The sequence below is a fragment of the Hyalella azteca genome, unplaced genomic scaffold (assembly GCF_000764305.2).
Source record: "Hyalella azteca isolate HAZT.00-mixed unplaced genomic scaffold, Hazt_2.0.2 contig1749, whole genome shotgun sequence".
Taxonomy (NCBI): Eukaryota; Metazoa; Arthropoda; class Malacostraca; order Amphipoda; family Hyalellidae; genus Hyalella; species Hyalella azteca.
This window is the reverse complement of record NW_025932050.1, coordinates 297,727-318,202: the sequence shown is the minus strand read 5'-3', so window position 1 is coordinate 318,202 and position 20,476 is coordinate 297,727. Positions and strand designations below refer to the sequence as shown.

The following is a 20,476-nucleotide window of genomic DNA, read 5'->3' as shown; positions in this document are numbered from 1 at the left end:
CAACGACGCGGAAAGCTTATCGTGTATTCCGAGAAATCCTGTTCATGTAAAAAGGTGCTTTATTAAACTCGAAGATCTAGCTTCTTTGAATGTTTCTGCGGTTTGTTTATCAATAGCTGAACAAAAATCCAGGGATATCAGTTTTTCTGTATTGAAACTAAAAACACTCTCGGGCTTTACTAGTGTTTTGGACGATCTCAAGAGCTATAAGAAGGAAGCCACGTTGATCACATCGACGTTTCCGGGATCCTCGCTGCAGTGGTTGCTTTCAGCGCAGGTTTTGCCGTCGACGCCTATGGACAATGATGGGCTTCAACCAGGGCTATAACAAACTTTTTACGCAGGTAATTTGATCGCAAAGTAGCTCTTTGCTCACCGTAATGATGAGCTCCTCCTAGAAATTGGCTAGCACCGTCTGATTCACTCCGAGAGCCTCTTTCTTGAAGGTCCTGTAAGCTCATGTGGCGAGCTAAGTTCAAATATAAGGCTAAGTAGCAGGACTGCTACCCAAAGTGGAAGTTCGAGAAATATTTCCATATTGCTATGAATATGTTGGTGTTATTGGTACCAAAAATACCAACATATTATTGTGCTAACAGTATTTTTGGTATTATTTATATCAGTATTATTGACATTTTAGAGTGTCCATAATCTGTGTTGAAGCCGAGTTTCAGAACATGAGTATCTATTTTTAGCGCATTTTCTCATATATGAAAAAAGGCACTATTGTGCTCGCCATGTCCGTCCGTCCGTCCGTCTGTCCGTCTATCTGTCTGTCCGTCCGTGACTTCACGTTGCGTCTGTCACTCACTGCAGTGAGTACTGAGTTACATTTTTTAAGGTAGTGCAGACTGTCAATTCCTCGCACTTGTCAAAGCAGACTGTCAAAGCACAAAAAACACATAAGCCATCAAATTGTTTACCACAGTTTCTCATACGTTGAGAAAATTTTGTGGATTTAAAAATCTACGGTTATTACAACCAGTATTAAATATACGTGCACTCAGTCAACTATAATCTCAGATTCGATTTATCTAAGATGAAAAGTCCTAAATTCACCTAACCATTGACATTTAGTATAATAACTTAGTTTCTGAAAACTTTAACTTCCACGTAATTCCGTAATTCTTTGTTTTCGCTTAGTTTCCTTCCTGATTATTTTCATTCCTATGAAATTAATCTGGGATATGTATAATAATAATCTGGATTTTAAATTGCGAAACACAAACATTTTCATAGACATCGTAGATCGCAATGCCAGGAAAAATATAAGATCGAGAAAGTAATTTTACAAAAAAAATTAATTCTATATAATCGAGAACGAAATATTATTCAATAATTTATATAATAATTCTAATTACTCGTTAGTTCTGATTTCTTGAGAATCAAAGTTTAAGTTGTCATGAAGAAAGATATTTCCAGCGGCTAAAAGTTCGTTGCAAGAATGGATAGAAAATAGCATGCCAAACTGGCCAAAAGTTTTTATATGGTTCATTCATATACATATAAGTGGAGTCTTATGAACTATAAGGGAAGATGCCAAAGAGAACATCGGCATTTATTGTCATAATCTCAAATTTGGAAAACACAGAGATCAGGAAAGGGTTTCAAATAGTTCAAACAATTAAAATAAATTTTAATCATTTACATACATACAAGACAGGAAAAGTTCAGAATAGCTCTGTGCTCCGAAAATGATTCGAAGTTAATGTGTTAGATCACACAAATAAAACATACCAGAGACAAACATAAAGCCGTTTCTGGCAAATTTGGACAGAAGCAAATTGGACGACGAAAAATAAATAACTTTAGAAATTTAATTAAAATATTAACTTGAATTAAATTTAATTATTAATATAAAAAGAAATAGCGAAAACACGTAAAAAAGTATACATAACGGACTATTTTATCTTCAAAAAATTAAAAATTCTTCGGTAAATTTTATGTACTGAAAAAAACAATCTTTACCACTCACAACAGCAAAACCTTCATTCTCATTTGAAGTTTGCAAGCTTAACATCAGGTCGCTGGGTAGCAGAGAGCGGGTAAAGCCCCACTATTTATTTACCATCTTGTACTGCAATAAAATATATTCATATACCACTCACAATAGTAAAAAATTTAACACTCATTTGAAGTGAAGGTAGAGCAGATGTTTGCAAGCTTAATATGAGGTCGCTTGGCAGCAGAGAGCGGGTAAGGCCCCACTATTTAGCCCCACTATTTATTCACCATCTTGTACTGCAATAAAATATATTCATATACCACTCAATATAGTAAAACATTTAACACTAATTTGAAGTGAAGGTAGAGCAGATGTTTGCAAGCTTAACATGAGGTCGCTAGGCAGCAGAGAGCTGGCATAGCCCCACCTCGCATGACGCGATGTGAGGGTGGACGTCTTAAAGCTGATGTTGTGTCTCACATCACCTGATGCCGCATGTCTACCGGCCTGCTATTTATTACTTTATTATTACTCTACACACTCTCCTTTACATATTTCTCTATTACTACCCTACACATACTCTACGTTGCGTATTTCTCTACTATCACTCTACCGTTTTCACGCTCTACTTCACACATTACTCTACTATTGCAATTACAGTACGTTTGTGCCTTCATACAATCTTTTCATTTTCTAAGTGAAATCTCGATATTTCGCTGTCCATTGCTTCTCTGCCTGGGTTAATTTCTTCGAGAATTGTTAACGAAAATCGTTTGCGTATTGTATTTGGGTTTGGAATTTAATTCTAATAACAATCACATCGATCATTTTTTTCAAATTTCAAAAAATTTCTTTGTACTCCTTCGTGATCAAACTAAAGAAATAGCAATAATAGCAACTTCCTGAACCTAATATGAATTGAATTCGATCGCAACTAATTCATTGCTCCGAAAATCTTTTTTCACTTAACTTCAGGTTCCCTTAATTGTGTAGTTATGAACAAAATAGTTTATATGATGTAACCTCAACTCATGCATATGAGTGCAGTATACGCATAGTTTCTCAATATTATTTTAAAAAGACAATGATTGCTATTCTTCTTCTGACATTTTTTCCTTGATTAATTTTGAATATCATACAGAATTCCGAGAATCTTTCTTCGAGTGAATTTTACTCTAATGCTTCTGCGTGCTGCTAACACTCGGCAAGTCTTTGTAATTTCGATCATTTTGTGATTCTTCTGTCGTGTGCCAATTTTCCTAATTTTTCGTTGAAACTAATAATGTCAACAGGGTAATATTCACCAGGAATTTCTATTATTTTACTACAAACTTAACATTTTTATTTGACTTCTCAGTTGGGATGGTTGGGAAAGCGCTCCAGGAACTTAACTCGAACCGTTTCCGCTCACCGAATATTTTATTCGTATTGTGCAGTCGTATATTTTCGTAAAAAATCTTATATAAGATTCATGCAAAATTTGCAAAATTTTATTCAAACTTCACAAACTATTCGTTCTCAACATACCGTATTTATCTCTACTGAAATTACCTGGCGCAAAAAGATACGCTCACAATTTCTCCTTTACTCTGTTCCATCGCTAACTTCGGGCCTCTCGTGTCCTGTCTTGATGTGGTCAAAATTTCCCTAAGTTTTCTACGCTAACGAAGCCAGTGACGTGCGCATCTTTTGAGGGGCTTCGTTTTTTATCTCAGAAAAACTGAAGCTTGTTTATAATACCTAGTATTTTAATTCTATATTTTTTATCACAGACTCGGAATTTTACTGACTCGAGGAACTTCAATTTCCTGTCATTAACATAACGTAAAGCAAATGGATTAGGCTAATATTATATGTTAAAATTATATTTTATTGATCGTGTAGCTATAAGTTTGTGCTAACGAAAATGGCTACATCTTGCCTGTACTTTTTTATATTATCGTTCCGACAATTTCTGTGAAATTTAGCTCAATTTTTCGGAGCTTAGTTTATTCCGAAACTTCCATGACACAATAGCGAAATTTATCTTCACCAAATTAAATTTATTGTAACAAATCACAAACAATTTTCCGAGTCCTATCGTAGGACTTGTCGTGTTGGAGCGTGTGACTTAGAGCTTAAAAAAATTAAGCAATTGTCTTATACGTAGTATGAGCAATCTGAATTTCAGCAATATTTATGCGACGAATACAATAAGCCTTTACGGTTGTTTTCTGACTAAGAAAGATTGGACGTTGGTTTTATTAAGACGTTTATTATTAAATGAGACATTTTATCAAGTTTGTGTTTCGAAGTAGTAATTCGGAACGTTTCTCTTGGCTTCGAAAACGGATCGACGCCGTCATGATGGACTGCGGTTCACGATTAGATAATGGAACTTGCTGGATTGAATTTGAGGCTGGATTGAATTTGACATAGCATGGAGATGTGCGTCATCACAAGGGACGACTGGGTGACAGGATGTAGCCCGTCGCGCGTCCAGCAACGCACCTAGACAGAACTATAGGCTGGCCAGTCAGCTAGTGTATGGATTTCTGGCCGTGGCTTGTCTCACAGTTTGGCTTTTGGCCAGAAACCACGACTGCAGTCTGCCGAGCCAGAGCGTCCTTTTGGAACTGCATAGCGCGGCCGCTGTTCAAGGTCTTGCATATTTTAAGCCATTAATGCATTCACTAAGTTACGGATTTCATTAACCGTTTAAAGAACTATGCGCGGTATTAATGTAGAACGCATAAGGTAATTACTAATTAAATTATACCCATCGACTTGCATGCCACCGTAAATTTTTGCTGGTCAGCTGTACCAATTGCATGTTAGTAATTCCTTTAACTGAAAATACTTATTTTGTAGCTAATGGTTGCGAAATGATGAACATCGAATGTAATGCAAAAAGATGTCATGTAAATTTGTCTCATGACTTCCTACTTGCTAAACGCACCGTCGTTGATTCTTTGTTTGTTGAAAAAACGTTCCCTAATCTACCGCATAAGCTTTACCATCGTTCACAGTAAAGCGGTCACCAATAAAAGGATTAAAAGCCACTGCGAGCTCTGTTGGTCGCGCTCGTCAATAACTTCAGAATTATTTTGGAAATCAGAACAATTTATTAATTTTCTTTACACTTTTAACAGAGCGTATGCCAAATTTTTATTGGCTTTGTGTGATTCAATTAATAGGATTCTGGGAATCTTTGGCCACAACTAGCTACAATCCTGCCTCTAAATAAAAAATTAATTGATTCCTTAACGGAATAAATTACAAAAAGTGATAGTGAGCGCCATTTTTGAAGAATAAAATTATTTGAAGCAATGCCATTTGAATTGTCGTCAATTTAATCATATATGACACAGTTGCAAAACAATTGAATCTGTTTCCAGATTAAGGCTACTGGACAAGCTATTGGTTTGACATAGGCTTTCTTTTAGGTACAAAATACACGAAGGGAATGAGGCGAAGTTCAGCTGGAGAAGAGGGATGACGCTTTTGGTTTATCGGGCAGTGAAGATTAAAAAGAGGAGGTCCACAAACTCAGTGGAGACGGAAAAGAATGCTAAGGCATTTAATTCATCTATGACAAGGTTTGACATCCCAAAATCCACCGACAGAAAATCAATTATAAGCTTCACAGCAAGGGGAATATTGCCCCTTTCTCTGCCTAAGGATTTTAAATTTTCGTGATAATTTATTGAATTGATTTTACCGCTAAAATAGCTCCAAATTTCAAAATTTCCCTCGTGAAATTATTTCATGATGCAAACAATGCGCTTCAATATTTTGCTAAGAAAGGTATATAATAAAACGTAATTTAAACCAGCGCAGGCCTATTGAGATCTATTCCTACTAAAACATTTCAAATCTTGTGTTGTTAGGTCACTAAGTAATTTGAAATAACTTCGCCCGTATGATTCAATTAAGTGTTGCTGATTATAAAGATTCAGTGTTTTAACCGAAATATTCTGAAATTGAAATTATTTGAAAATTATTAGCATGTGTCGAAACAATGCTCGCTTGAAATTACTCAATATCTGTTCTTGGACTATCATTTACGTTCATCGACATACTACCGTGCATGTGTTGGTAAAGGCCCTAATTTTGCCACGACGTCTCATTCCTGGTTGAGTCAGTGCGCGCTCTGGCCTTGCAGCAGCCAGCGTCACAAAGTATCCGGACCGACAAGCTTTCTGGCGCCTAACAAAAGCAGGATATTGGGTGGGCTTCTGAAGCAGCCATTCTGACGTCCAATACAAGATTGTCCGGACTCAACAACAGCTCGGGATCTCACAAGTCACCAGGTCTGGTGCTGCCGCTGAAATAGCATCAAAGTGAACCCCTCATACCGACCTCTATTTATGCGGTACTGTTGAATACAAGGGAAATACAGCGAATATCCCTATTGTAGATACATATTAATACGGAGGAAGACTGATACGTGGGATGTAGGAACTTAATTAAACTATAAATACTCAGGAATAAAATATGAATGGTATATATTTGCATGCATACTCGTATGTTTTCAAATACCGCAGGAAGATAGTCCTTCGAGTAACGAAGGCCAAAATAGCATGAGTGTGTATCACCACGGATTATTCTGGATGCTCTCCGAAGGCTAATTTGTATTCTTCAATAATTAATCAAATAATAATAATTTAAGGCACTTAAATTATTGAACTGCGGATAATAATAATTTAAGGCATTTAAATTATTGAACTGCGACCAAAAATTCATTGCAAGTTTTGTTAACCTTGATATAAATTTCTTGAAAAAAGTTCCCTTCTGTACAATTATTTAGATAAAAATTAAAACCGAGCCGTACGAGACATCGTTTTCACGGAGAAAAGCTAAATTAATCGAATTTTTACTATTAAATAAGCTTAAGGCATTTCACCACTCGTCCTCCACCAGTAGTTGTTGGTCTGGAAAAAGCATAATATTTTCTTAGGGAGCCAATTAGCCGAGCGCGTAGTGATAATTAGCCAGAAATTTCTGGTCATCTATCCAAAATCCAGATCATCTATCCAAAATCGAAATCGATCGTGTTTATTTTGCTCAATGCCCATTCTAAGAGGATTTTTCTTTCTTTTTTTAAATCTCTATATTATTTTTATTTAGAGTTTATTAAAAATTTTATCAGGTATTCATTCAGTGATAAGTAAATAATTGTGTATTGTTCTCGTCTTCTTCGTGTGTAATTATCAAATAAAAATCGATTTACTTTAGGCACCAGTATCAGCAGAAGTACAATTCTTAATTTTCCGTAAATTCACTTTACTCTTTCACGGCAGATTTATCAGAGATATTTCTTGTTGATGGTAGCGCTGCTCTGCCATGAAAAGGATGCAAATATCTACTCAAGAGTGTCCGATTTTCCTTTGAAAATCCGAAGCCACTTCCACTTTGATGTCTTATTCAAATGGCTTCCAGAGCATCACGCTATGCTTTCTTCTAATATTTTGAATCAAAGTAGGAAGTGTTCGCAGAAGCTTAAGAAAATATCGTTGTTAGCATTGGGTAAAATTTCAGTGATAATGAACATTTGATACGGAGACGATCGAAGAAAATTTCAGTTAATTTCAGTTATTTTATCAGAGAAAAAATACGGACGAAATTAGATCCGGGAATGTTAGCGTTTTCTTTTCGATTGACATAATAACTGTGTTTTCCTGTAATATAACGAAGAATATTGATAAAATGTAATTTTAATTCTTTTTTTTTTCATTCCCTTCCACTTTTTCCAATAAATTACGTTATATTTAGTTTTCCTAATAATCACTCCAAACGAACCGGTGATTGCAAACTTTCTAATTCAAAAAGCGTGTATTTCGGGAGTAAAATTTATTTTGAACTGGAACGACATTTATGTTAAAATTCAAATCCTTGATATCCTTAGCATGTGTTTCGTACGTAGCAGTCCCAGGCCACGATGGTCCGCTGCCTTTGAGTTTCGAGTAGCTTCGACTTTAGCGCCCCTTGGTAGAGGTTGAGCATTAGCAACACAACTCGTCATGAAATATAACCGATTGATCTTGACTGTGACCATTCATTAAGTTTTCACACTTCCGCGAAATGAGCATTCAACGTACTTGTTTTTTCTTTCGTTTACAATGTTTAATGCAAAGTCTGATTTTGAACTTCTGTTTAATGAAACTGACCTTTTCGTTCTATGTTACACGCGACTCGAAGGATCCGACTGCCTCCATCTATGCCTAAAAACCACAAAGTGGTAAGAATTTTTCTCCCAGTCTTGTTGAAAATCTTGCGAATGTTGCCACTGATTGTTGTCACGCTTTTGTACTGCGCCGAACCATCGCACTTGTGGATGCATCATTTGCGGCTTGTATAGTCCGATTGTAGTTAACATTAATCATCGCTACGCTATGCATTGCTTTTGGTGTGAACATGAGAACTTTCATATACATATTTATATATGCAAATCTCGAGGTACAAGCTATTTTTTTACTTGTGCTGTGCAGATGTTTGAATGTGAAATGCACAGACTTAAAGGTTGATATTTATCCGGCTTTATTGCGTATGTTGCATTGCTCACACAGTATTTAACCATATATATCATCAGTGCTTCCTATAGAATGTATATTTAGTTTCACGTTTTGCATCTCGTAGTTTGCAAGGTATGAATGGTATTACCATATTGATGATATAGCCTAAATGTTGGACTGTTTTGGCTGAGCTTTCAATTCAGTACTGACTTCATAATTATGGTTTATCTTTTAAAGCATTTCAACTGGCTTGTTCTATCTTCAAAATCGTTTGAATTGTCTCCAATGAATGAATTTTTTAAGATGATAATAATGAAATTTCTTTAGTCTTTCTTAAAGTATTGTTCAGCAACAAACAAAATAATGAGCGCTTCTTTGTAAATAAATTTTACGTAATCCTTCAATCCAACTGATAATTATCACTTATATTTATTTAATTAATCTGAACAACAAAGTATATGAGATTAGAAAGTATTCATACATGAGTACCTAAACTTTCAGACGTAATTTTAAAAAGGACTGTAAAAGGACTGTAATGTAAAAAGGACTGTGTGAAAGGAGCATTTCTGTCATACAAGAAATGCTCTCATATATCGTAAAAACTTCGAAACGCGTTTCCCCTTATAATTTTACTTAGAGCTTCAACGCTCAAGGCTTGTTGAAGCAGATTTTATTTAGGGCTGCCCGTAATTATTGAACCATCGCTATCATTTTAAAGGGGACTGGCAGTTTGAGGTGTCAGTAGCGAATGGCGGCCAGTAGTTGATAACGTAAAAAATGGGCCGCTTGATTGGCCGTGAATGCTGAACGATGAAATTCATATATATTTTCAATTCATTTATACCTAACTTTTATACCTAACCTAACTTAGTAGTAGACATTCATTACATTAGTATTGGCATTCAAAAGTGACCGCCACTGATATCTCCGCCAGTGGCGACTGGCCGCCAGTTAGCTTCAAAACAAGTCATTCAGTGACGGCTTGTATCTTCTCGACCGTGGAGGCACAGTCATTAAAGGGCACAGAATTAGTATTTTACGACAATTTCAGTCTCTGACATTATCATGTCACAAATTAGTAAGCCCTATTTCACGATTCAATCCTAAAAATCACCAATCAATCAATAATAAATTTGACATATCATGTCACAAATTAGTAAGCCCTATTTCACGATTCAATCCTAAAATCACCAATCAATCAATAATAAATTTGACATATCATGTCGCAAATTAATAACCCCTATTTCACGGTTCATCAATAAACCGATCAATTAATAATAAGTTACAATGTTTCATAGAAACGAATCTTAAACCTAACCTTACTAGTTCATTTATAACTGAAATCATATGTTGTAATTGTACATATTAATCGATATTTTTGTAGATTGTTATTGAATATAAATATTACTATTAATATTATAACGTATATTTTTCGTACCGTATATGTCTGATAAACGGGAATTAAAATGTACCAGTCGTTATTCACTCTACAAACTCGTCTCTAGGTTTTTTATCCGTAGAATATCAGGTAATAACAATAAATAGGTATATCCATTATTATTTTTGTACACATTTTAAAAAATAATATGCAAGCATGTTTACATTTATTTTGCCGTCTTGCTTTGATAAATTGAAAGCTCACTATGTACATGAAATAATTCTCGATAGGAGAAAAATGTTGAAGTAAAGACGGGACGATGAAAGAAGCAAATTTGGTATTTGTGAGACGGTTTTTTATTGAATTTATGATATGCCGCCGCTAACTTTCAAGTCTGACGGACTGCTTGTTATAGTAACTCGAAAATGCCCGGCGCAAGGCCATTGAGGCCAGTTTCGATTGTTTCCGGAAGCTAGTGAAATATGAATGAATTATGAAATATTCATTCGTGAATGAAATATGAATGAGTTATTACTATTTAACAGATATATCTAAATTATAAATCAAATTACGAGCAATAAGTGAATATTTCCATCAACAAACAGTTACGTATCAATCAATCTATATAGATGGTGTAAAGATCTCCTCAGGAGCAGCACCTCTAGAGCTGCGAGACCCATCCTAGTTGCACACTGTGACATGATTGGGAAAGAACAGCTTTCAAGTAGATGGTTTAAGAAGCGAGGCGCAAAATTAAAAAACGCAAATTACTGAATTATTTGGGAATTCAGTAACGTTACTAAGAACACTAACCTTTTCGCCCAAGAAGAGAAAATTCAAGTCATGTTGTATTTGGAGTCAAGCTGGTTATCACTATTGTCCACATAAGTATTAAATAAATCAAGCAACAGAGGATAATGAACATTATTTTAATTTCTATATGCTTAATATGATAAAAGTAATGCTGGAATTTAAGCTCGGATTTTGTATATTCTTTCCGTTTTTGAGGCAGCAAATGCAATGAAATGTCAAATTTCTCAGAATTAATGATGGCTTACAATTTGTCGAATAAATTAAATGAAAGGTTTATTTAGCGCATGCTCACCATTAATATCTAGTTACATAGTGCACAGGGAAATTTTTAATCACAGTTTTTTTGCAATTTTTTATCTGCAGCGTTGATTGTCAATACAATCTCATTGAAACGAATTCAAAAAATTTCCATAAAACTATGGTAGCTACTTAAATATAGCATATATATTTAATTACAAGTAATGAACTATGGTAATCATGTATCAAGCAGCCACAAATATTATCAGGTAGCCAAATTATTAGATAAAAATCTTTATTTATATATGAACAGCGTGGATCAGGTGAGAGCTGACGCGGCGCCAAGTTCTGTAGGTCGACTAGGCTGCCGCGTCGGTGGCCTATATTTGGCTTTTAAATCAATAGCCATGCGTGTAGCCTCTCATTTTTCCGTAAATAGAATGGCTTCCTTATTTTAGCCTGCTTGTACTCGGCCGTAGAAGAATGGTCATTCCGAAAAGTCAACTCCAGCAATGTTGCGAGCTTATGTTAAATTAGGCAATTTAGAAGAGTTCTAGCTTTAATTTACGCGGTATGAAAACTCTACGGAATTTACAACCTGTGTTTTAATAACTCCCTGCTGTAATGCTATACTCTCGGAAGACTCTCGTTGAACATTCTAATCTATGTACCCGGATTGTATATCAAAATTAACACTAAAATTCTTATCGGGAAATTAACTAAGAATCTTTTGGTGGACATAATGCTGACTACCATTCATTACCGCAAATCGGACATAATATGTAATTTTCAGGTGAATTCTTTTCTTCACGTTGGCTTAGCTGGTATTAAGTTGTTCCTACTTGAGTTTGTATATAACGTATCTATAAGTGAAATACCTTATCTGCTAAATTTATTCTAGTTATGAGGTGAGAAATTCTGAATAAGGCACCAGTAAATCTTCCGACCTGAAATTTGCAGCCATTCTCCACCCAACGCCGGTCCTCTTTAGGCTGGCTGATCCTCTGCAACAAAATGCCGGAAAAATGTGGAAAATATCCGGCAGCATTCGGGGGCAAAGATGCTGCAAAGCTTGGATTTGGGGAGCTTCTTACGAGAAATTTCCCCTCTTGTGTTGCGAAGCTTGTCCCTCACTATCCCGCTAAGCCGCGTGGTAAGATTGAGGCCGCCTCAAAGAGGTAATCCTTGCAGAGAACAGTTTCATCAACCTTACTTGATGCTAATATAGGAATTAACTTTTTCTTGCTTATCATTGTAAGCGCGATTATGATGTGGGCCACACTTACTGCAGAACCAGCCAAACCAACTGTACCTTATCCGTGCAGGGGATTGAATTTGAGTATTTCCAACACTCTGTTGAAAACAAAGGCACTGATGGATAATTGAGGTGCAGCGTAAATCAAAATAAGGAATTTGTGAAAGAACCAAGCGATTGCCACGTACTGAATCTATTGCTCGTAGTAGTGAACTGATAAGATTCCGTAAACAAAAATAGTAAACTCAACAAGATGCCGCAATAATACTTTTCCCTAGTTATTCCTAACAAAATAATTCGAATTCAGAAATATCTCAACAGAATCTATGAATATATTGAAAATATTGCACGCCACATTGAAGCGCAAGCTGCTTCACGACTGAAATAATAGAAAGTGATGCGTATCGAATTATCGCGAGCTCTATCTTCTCTCGATGAAAATGCTAGTAACAGCAAGAGATAAAACACTAAGATAAAAATGAGTATAAATTTAACCAAGCATTTATAAGAAATAACTGTTTGAAAGATCGCAAAAAACGGCAAGAAAAATTGCGGCTCAAAAATTAATGACGCATTAGGAGCGGCTGCATCATTAAAATTAATTGCAATTAATGGAGTTTAGAGAAGGCAGTCTCTTGCCAACGAGAAATAGTGAAATGATTTATGTAGCATTTGCCGCTAATTATGTGAAATGTTGCAGCTTAGCTTCAAACAAGAATTTGAAACGGTAGAAGTTATTTTAGTTCCGTGTTTTTGTTTATGAAAGTTGGCATAAAATATGGTTTCATTTGTATCAAGGCAAATATAGAGGTATATGTGTGTTGAATATAGAAACATTAAGGAATTACCTGAAACACAAACATGCAATTATTTTTCTCTGATGTAAATCTTCTTCATGTAGTTTGAAGACAAATTAGTGGCATCGCATTTATGAAGTTTTCAGTTTGGAAATTAATTATAGCCAGCGTAAGTTTTATATTATTTGTATTTCAGAAATTAGTTTCAATATGCGTAATTTATATCCTTTCCGTACCTTTGCAACTTGACTTCGCATTAGATCGATCAAATTCCACATTTTTATTTATGTTAGTTACGTGTTGTTCCACCTTTTTATTTTAAACAGTGAGAGGATTTTCTGAACAAACTCGAATAATATATCTTATGGCATATATTGTGGCACTTAGTTCGCGAAAATTGCTTGATCTAATGTACCGAGAGGTTTTTTCACCTTAAATAAATGGTTTATTGACCTTGCGTAATTTCTTGAAATTTGTTCATATGTAGGAGCCACCTTAAATAAAATTAGCCGTTTACCTCAAGTTGGACCGGTTATTGGCTTTGCCCAGATGCAGAAAGCTTCAAAAAATTAAGTATATCACTCCTCCTTGATGCAGATGCTAGATTGCATCAATGTTCAATTTCGCTGTATTTCCCCGAAGTTTGCGTGACTTGTAAGACGGGATGAAGACTGTCGTGACATCAGGGGTTTGCGCTGCATATTGCAGACTGGCGCAGAGGCGGTGTGGGGTGAGCGTATACGGATCGATGAACGTGGTGGTGGACAGACGACTGGATCACTTCGGCTCCACATCGACACGTGGTCCAGCCGCTACTGTCTTGTGTACACCCGCTTGCTGCGACGCGTGTAGACTATGGTGGTTGTTGTGGTCTGGGGCATGCAGGCAGGAAAAGCGAATAACTAGAAAGGAAATTTATAGAAATTAAGCTAGAATTGGTATTGACGCCTGCAGGTCTTGCGTTCAATATTTAGTCAACATCTCTGCTTTTCGATTCCAATAGTGAATTCTTGGGAATGAAATTCTGAGTGCAAAGCCCTTCGCAAGAGACTGGCCAGTCAGCTTTTCGAGTTTACCTTACGATCACTTTTTCATCAATCAGTAACATCCCTTTGCATAGTAACATCATCATAAAAACCGTTAAAACCTTCACTAGAAAGGTTTGATTTTTACAGAAAATGCCTGGAAACGAAAAACCAAGCTGTAGTCTGCTTGAAAATTAGATCAGTACTCACTGCAGTAAGTGACAGAGAGAGCATTTTCTCGTCCGTCCGTCCGTCCGTGAAGTCAGGGACGGACGGACATGACAAGCACAATAGCGCTTTTTTCCATAAATGAGAAAATGCGCAAAAAAGAAGCAGAGCGGAAGTGAATAGTGAATGCCGGAACACAGTTCCTGCCAATTGACCTCACTAGAGAATGCATGAAAAAAAAATTATTTTCTGGAAGATAGTGAATCTTGATTTAATCAATAAAATTTCAAGAAAGCCTGGAATTATTCGAGTTCAATGTAATTTCATAAGCAATTTAATTGAGTAGTTTCCTTGTATAGGTGGATACTTACTTTATTAAACGTATGAAAGCAGAGAGTGGTTCAAGATAATGGAAAGCAATGTAAATCTTAAACAAAAAGAGGTTTGTAGGCTCAGTGCACCGCACATACTTCCTTTACTAAAATTTCATCTTAAGGAATTGATATACCGGTCAGAGCTAGGTAAAATGAAGATCAAACAGAGACGAAGTATGAAATTATAGACTTGATCAGAGAGTGTTGAGTTTTTTTTATCCATAAGTACTGTCTGCACTGAATCATTTTTTAGGCTTTCCCATGGGCAAGGTTTCCTAAATTACTTGTTTCAATAAACACAATTCATTTTTAAATCGTTTTACCACCACACCAGTGGGTTGTTGAATCATCTCACCAAGAAGACAGGAGGCGGTTAAATCGTCTTACCACCACACCAGTGGGTTGTTGAATCATCTCACCAAGAAGACAGGAGGCGGTTAAATCGTCTTACCACCACACCAGTGGGTTGTTGAATCATCTCACCAAGAAGACAGGAGGCGGTTAAATCGTCTTACCACCACACCAGTGGGTTGTTGAATCATCTCACCAAGAAGACAGGAGGCGGTTAAATCATCTTACCACCACACCAGTGGGTCGTTGAATCATCTCGCCAAGAAGACAGTGCAGTGGGTTACATAGGAAGCCGCTGCGTCTGGGAGGGAGTTAACGAAGACGAATTGTCTCAGGGCGTCAAGCCTAAGCCACCGAACACTGGCCGCTAGAGAGAGTACAATGTCCCATTACCCTGTGCATGATTTGAAAGATTCTAAGCTGGTCTATGATAAATCATATAGAAAAAACACAGTCATCATGGTTGCTGAGTGTGACTCGTGGATGCTTCCCTCACTGTAACAGTTATTGTGTGTTTTAACATTGCGAAGAATTAGGTTGAAATTAAATTAATTTGAAATCTTCTGAAGTTATGTCACATAAATTCATTGAAAATTACTGTCCCTGTTAGCATGCAATTTTTCCTTCTACATCCACTCAGGGTACCGTTGATTTGAATTAAGCTAGTAATACTGTACTTTTGCTTTGGATGCATCGCTTGTTTAAAATTATTAACTCTGATTCTGAGTCACGTCTATATTGATGTTTTTTTCACTTAACTGATTTCTCGAGAATTTAATTGCCGTCAATTAATAACATACAAAATTATTAAGAGACCAGCAGAAAATCCTGGTTGCCAAAAAATTAAAATCTCTATTAACGCAGTAAACACTAATTTTCAGCTGAAAATTTGGCTGAATCAGCATTATTAACTTGAGTCCTTTAGCTATCATTTTTATTATAAGATGTCCAACGCAGTATGATAATTATTATATTATTACATCATAATTTTTAATTATTATTATTTTTCACAGGGCTCAGCGGACTCGAATTACTCGCAGCCGTCATCTGATCTCTCACTTGACGAGGAGCGAGAGAACCTGCGGCGCGAGACTGAGAGACAAGCCATTACCCAGCTCGAGAAGGCTAAGGTGGGTCAAGCTCGAGAAGGCTAAGGTGGGTCAAGCTCGAGAAGGCTAAGGTGGGTCAAGCTCGAGAAGGCTAAGGTGGGTCAAGCTCGAGAAGGCTAAGGTGGGTCAAGCTCGAGAAGGCTAAGGTGGGTCAAGCTCGATAAGGCTAAGGTGCACCAAGCTTTAAAAAGACTAAGGTGGGTCAATGCTACATAAGGCAATACCTTACCTAGCCACTACCCAGCTCGAGAAGGCAAAGGTGAATCTCAGCTGAGTCCTGCAGTCCGGGGATATCATCTTGTCCGAGTGGACTGAGCTCCATGGAGGAGTCGGGATCAAGAGTGATGGTCCAACTCGAGTGCACTAAAGCGACCTGATGTTCTGCGTTGCCGTGAAATGACCTAGCTAGCGCGGCTGAAACCAGTGTCAATATTTCTTTCGAGCTTTGAATTTGAGATTCAGTTACAAGCGTACAACGTGAATTTATTTCAGTATCTAGGTTTCTTGGTAGATTCAATTTAATGTAGAAGAATGTAGAGATTAATTGTCATTTCTTAGTCGTCTTGGTTGATGGGTGCAAACAATCGAATATGTATTGGAAATTATTGGAAAACTTCAACTTTCCTATCACGTTGAGTTCAGCCATAGTTTAAAAATATTTATTTTGTAGTTTGTTTGGTGGATAAATTAAGTGACCGAACTAAACAAATACATAAAGGAAACAATATTTCAACACAAGTCAGGAAGAAAATGGCTAGTTTGAATATTCTCAATGCGTACATCAAGATTGGACTAAGAGTAATCTGGGCGCTAATATAATTTGAATGAACAGAAAACATTTGTTTATCAATAGGACAAATGTTGTCAAAAAATCATGCGTATAATGAAAATCATGCAGATGAAAAATCTCATCCTTAATAATTATTAAGGATGGAATTTTTCCTTAAATAATTAATATTTAATAAGCATTATTTAAATACTAATAATTACTTAAATACCTAACTTTGTTTTTTTACAGACCAAACCTGTGGCGTTCGCTGTGCGTTCTAATGTAGCTTACGACGGCTCTCTTGATGACGACTCTCCCGTTCACGGCTCTGCCGTATCCTTCGAAGTCAAGGATTTCCTCCACATCAAGGTCGGTCAATGTTCACAATGATATTGTACTTCCGGGGGGATGATATAATATGACGACTAAATGCGCATTAGTGTGGGTATAATTGTTTGAAATTTCTGAAATATTCTTGAAAATCAGCAGACGAACCCAGAGTGATATTAATATTAACTCCTAAACTAAATAAATTCATTAGTTAATTAATTGACATTAAACTAAATTCGACTCGTTTAAACTCTGTCTTTACGGAGAGTTTCTTTTCAGTTCGGGTGTACAAGAGAAAAAAATATATTAGATATTGCATTATGAACTTGATGCTCGTAAATTCGAAGAAATTTTAAATTCAATCATTATTATACTATAAATTTCAAAGTTATTTTATGAAAGCTGCCATGTATTTCTGGTAAATTCAACGAACTTCATCATATTCTAAAAAATATTAGCTTGTTGTTTGTTCCTTTATTTTTTAATTGAATCCGTACTTTTTGTTTAGAAAGCAAGCGGATCCTCATTTGTTTAAAAATACGCAACCAAATTTGTTCCTCGTGAAAAGCCTTTTTTTTATCCCTCTACACTTGAAAAAATCAGAAATAAATTTCATATTCTCTGCAGGAAAAGTACGACAATAACTGGTGGATCGGGCGGCTGGTGAAAGAGGGTGCGGACGTGGGCTTCATCCCGTCGCCGGTGAAGCTCGAGAACCTGAGACTCCTGCAGAACCAACAGAAGAACTCGAAGCTCTACACGAACAAGACTTCATCGTCGGGTAACGTGGGGGCTTTAGGCGATGCGCTCGCTAGTGGACCGAGTACCTCTAGAGGTCCATCTAACTCAAGAGGATCCACACCTCCCACACCTGGTTAGTGAAATGTACTAGTAATGATCCTGTAGTGAAATTTACTTTTTTATTTATAATTACTTTATTTGTTAGGTATTTTAGCGCAACATCTTCACGCCTGCAAAAACCGTCGAGATGTATTTTCACTGTAAGCAGCTGTCAAATAATCATAAGTGCACTAGGAGTATCAAGCGCAAACATGAGAACAATAAATATTGACAATTTTCGTAAGTCACCTTAAGGTTAGATAGAATTCATAGATTCGGCAGTCTAAGATTCAATTCACATTCATTACTCAAAAGATGTTGCTCATTCCTCTACAAGTCATTACTATCGGAGATATTGTTCTTCTCTCGTTTGATTTAAGTGGATGAGTTATGTTGGTTCCGAATTACGTTTTATGAGTAAACGAAATTCAAAATCAAAATCTGGTCCTAAAAAATTTTAAAAATTTCATCCACTTCCGTTGTGATAGAAATTGAAGATTTTTACCCGGAAACGGTACTGACTAATTTGCATTTAACTGAGAATTAAGCTGAATTTTCTCTCAATAACTTCTATCAATCCTTACTTTCAGTCTAAGACGAGTCGATTTGTTCAAAGTGATGTTGGCTGAAAGTCAAATATTCGGGGAGTCTTGGTCTCTTATTGGATTCATAATTTTTCACACAACAGAGGAATACGTCTTTGAGTCTTTACATATTTGTTCATAACTTTTTATATAACCGATTGTATTATGAACAATTCCTTTTTAAACTAGAAAGATATTTTGTCACAATCGTGTTGCTTATCAGTACTGTCGCATTGTAATCTGCGGTACGAATGCCAACACGCAGTCACCGGGTGTGATTTTCAATCTAACTTTCATGGCCAAAATTTTCCAAATAAATTGTCACTGCTTTTGTTCAGGCTTTTAAGGATGTGAAATCTATATTGATTTAACTATTTAGTAGTTTTTGAACTTCAATTTCCCACATCGACGCTTCTAGGAAGTTTGCATGATTGATTCTAAAGGGCATATAACGACGCACTTGTTAACGTCTCATACTTCATTCAATGATGATCTGTAGAATATCAATCGTGGTCATTATTACACTATGTAAGGCTGATGCCCGCGCTGCCTATTGATGTCTTATCTTCGCTTCGTTTAATTTATATTTTTTTTCTCTCCTTGGTGTCTTGGTGGGTGTGTTCGTGGTTATTGTAAGTACAGATATTTCTTTTCCAACACGCTGTGGAACGCAATTCGTTTCTCTTGTTTAGAAGGTCCTGGTGAAAACTCGTACAGTATCCAAGCCTGAACATGAACAATTGCCTCTGCTTTCTGTACTCATATAACCATCGCAATGGTAACTTAGAGAAAACCTCAATAATTTGCTTCAAGGAGTAACTTTTTATGATAGCGTTATAACGTTAACTTCACTGGAGTTTACGTTGTAACTTTTGCGTTGGTATAGCGTCAATAATTTTTTGTTGCTCGTTTTTTAAAATTACATTTTTCGATAGCCAAGCTTAAGAAAGTATATGGAAAATTTTTTTCCTAATTTAATGTGATGGTGGGTAAACGTGATCAGCATTTAGTGTATGATGCCGTTAACGAAGACAATGAATTAATCACACATAAGAAGGGAATTGAACAGGCTTGAATACTCTACGATAAACTGGGCCAATCCGGTCCGTTCTTTGACGGACCAGCGAGCAAACTGAATTTGACTAAAATCTACGATAAATAATTAGCAAAAAATCACCGTGCTCCAGTCAATATATTGCGAAGAGTATATTAATTTATATTAACCAGCACAAAAAATTTCTCGTTAATCATTGGTCATTTGTTCGCTCACCAAATACGAAAAAGGTCACAGAAAATTTTACGTAAAATTTCCAGGACAGCAAGTACATGGAATATAGTTCATGTAAACAAACAAATTCAGTTTGCTTGGGAGGAGTGTGTGAATTCCTTGATTTTATGGCTTTAATGATTTTCTGGCTTGGGTTGTGCTTTAGACATCATAGAGTCGCGTGCACTACCCCTCTCCAACGAAAGAGTTCCTCCCTTCGGTCATGGGGGTCGTCGATGAGCTCAAAAATATGAAACCCGTTCACTGCTCATGTATTAACGTAAACTTTGTGTTACCAATTTATACGTGTTACCAATTTCCGTTTATTCTAGTGATAGGCAGGTTTATCTATGAAACTTAAAATAAAAGGAGTAGATATTTCTCAAATTTCAAATGAATAATCTATATTGTTCTTAAATTTTATCACGAGCATTATAAATCGGCTAAATCGGCAGCGGTAGATATTTCATTAATTTCAAATGGATAATCTAGTTTGCTCTTAAATTCGATCACAAGCATTAAAAATCGGCAGTAAACGGCTGCACAAAAAGAGCTTTTCGACGACGGCTCTTGCTAATCATAGCGATCGCAGATGGAAAATTTTTACTTCTCTGTTGAGGCTTGTGGATTTTTACGACATTTTCTAGTCAGCTGCGATGACGAGTTTTCATAATTTCAGATTTTTCCAGATGTGACTGATATTTGGAATCATTTGTAGGAATGTGAATGCCAGTCAGTTT

General features: G+C 36.3%; 1 protein-coding gene across 2 annotated transcripts in view; it reads left to right on the top strand.

Moving 5' to 3' along the window:
• LOC108672254 (voltage-dependent L-type calcium channel subunit beta-1) overlaps positions 1-20,476 on the top strand; it is a 41,939-nt gene that overhangs the window by 8,427 nt on the left and 13,036 nt on the right. The window contains exons 2-4 of one of the 2 annotated variants that reach the window (XM_018159895.2): positions 15,851-15,967; positions 16,965-17,084; positions 17,673-17,826. In XM_018159895.2, coding sequence (XP_018015384.1) covers positions 15,851-15,967; positions 16,965-17,084; positions 17,673-17,826 — 391 coding nt within the window. Of the gene's footprint in view, positions 1-15,850; positions 15,968-16,964; positions 17,085-17,672; positions 17,920-20,476 lie in introns of both variants that reach the window. The other variant, XM_047883869.1, reaches the window with a different exon arrangement.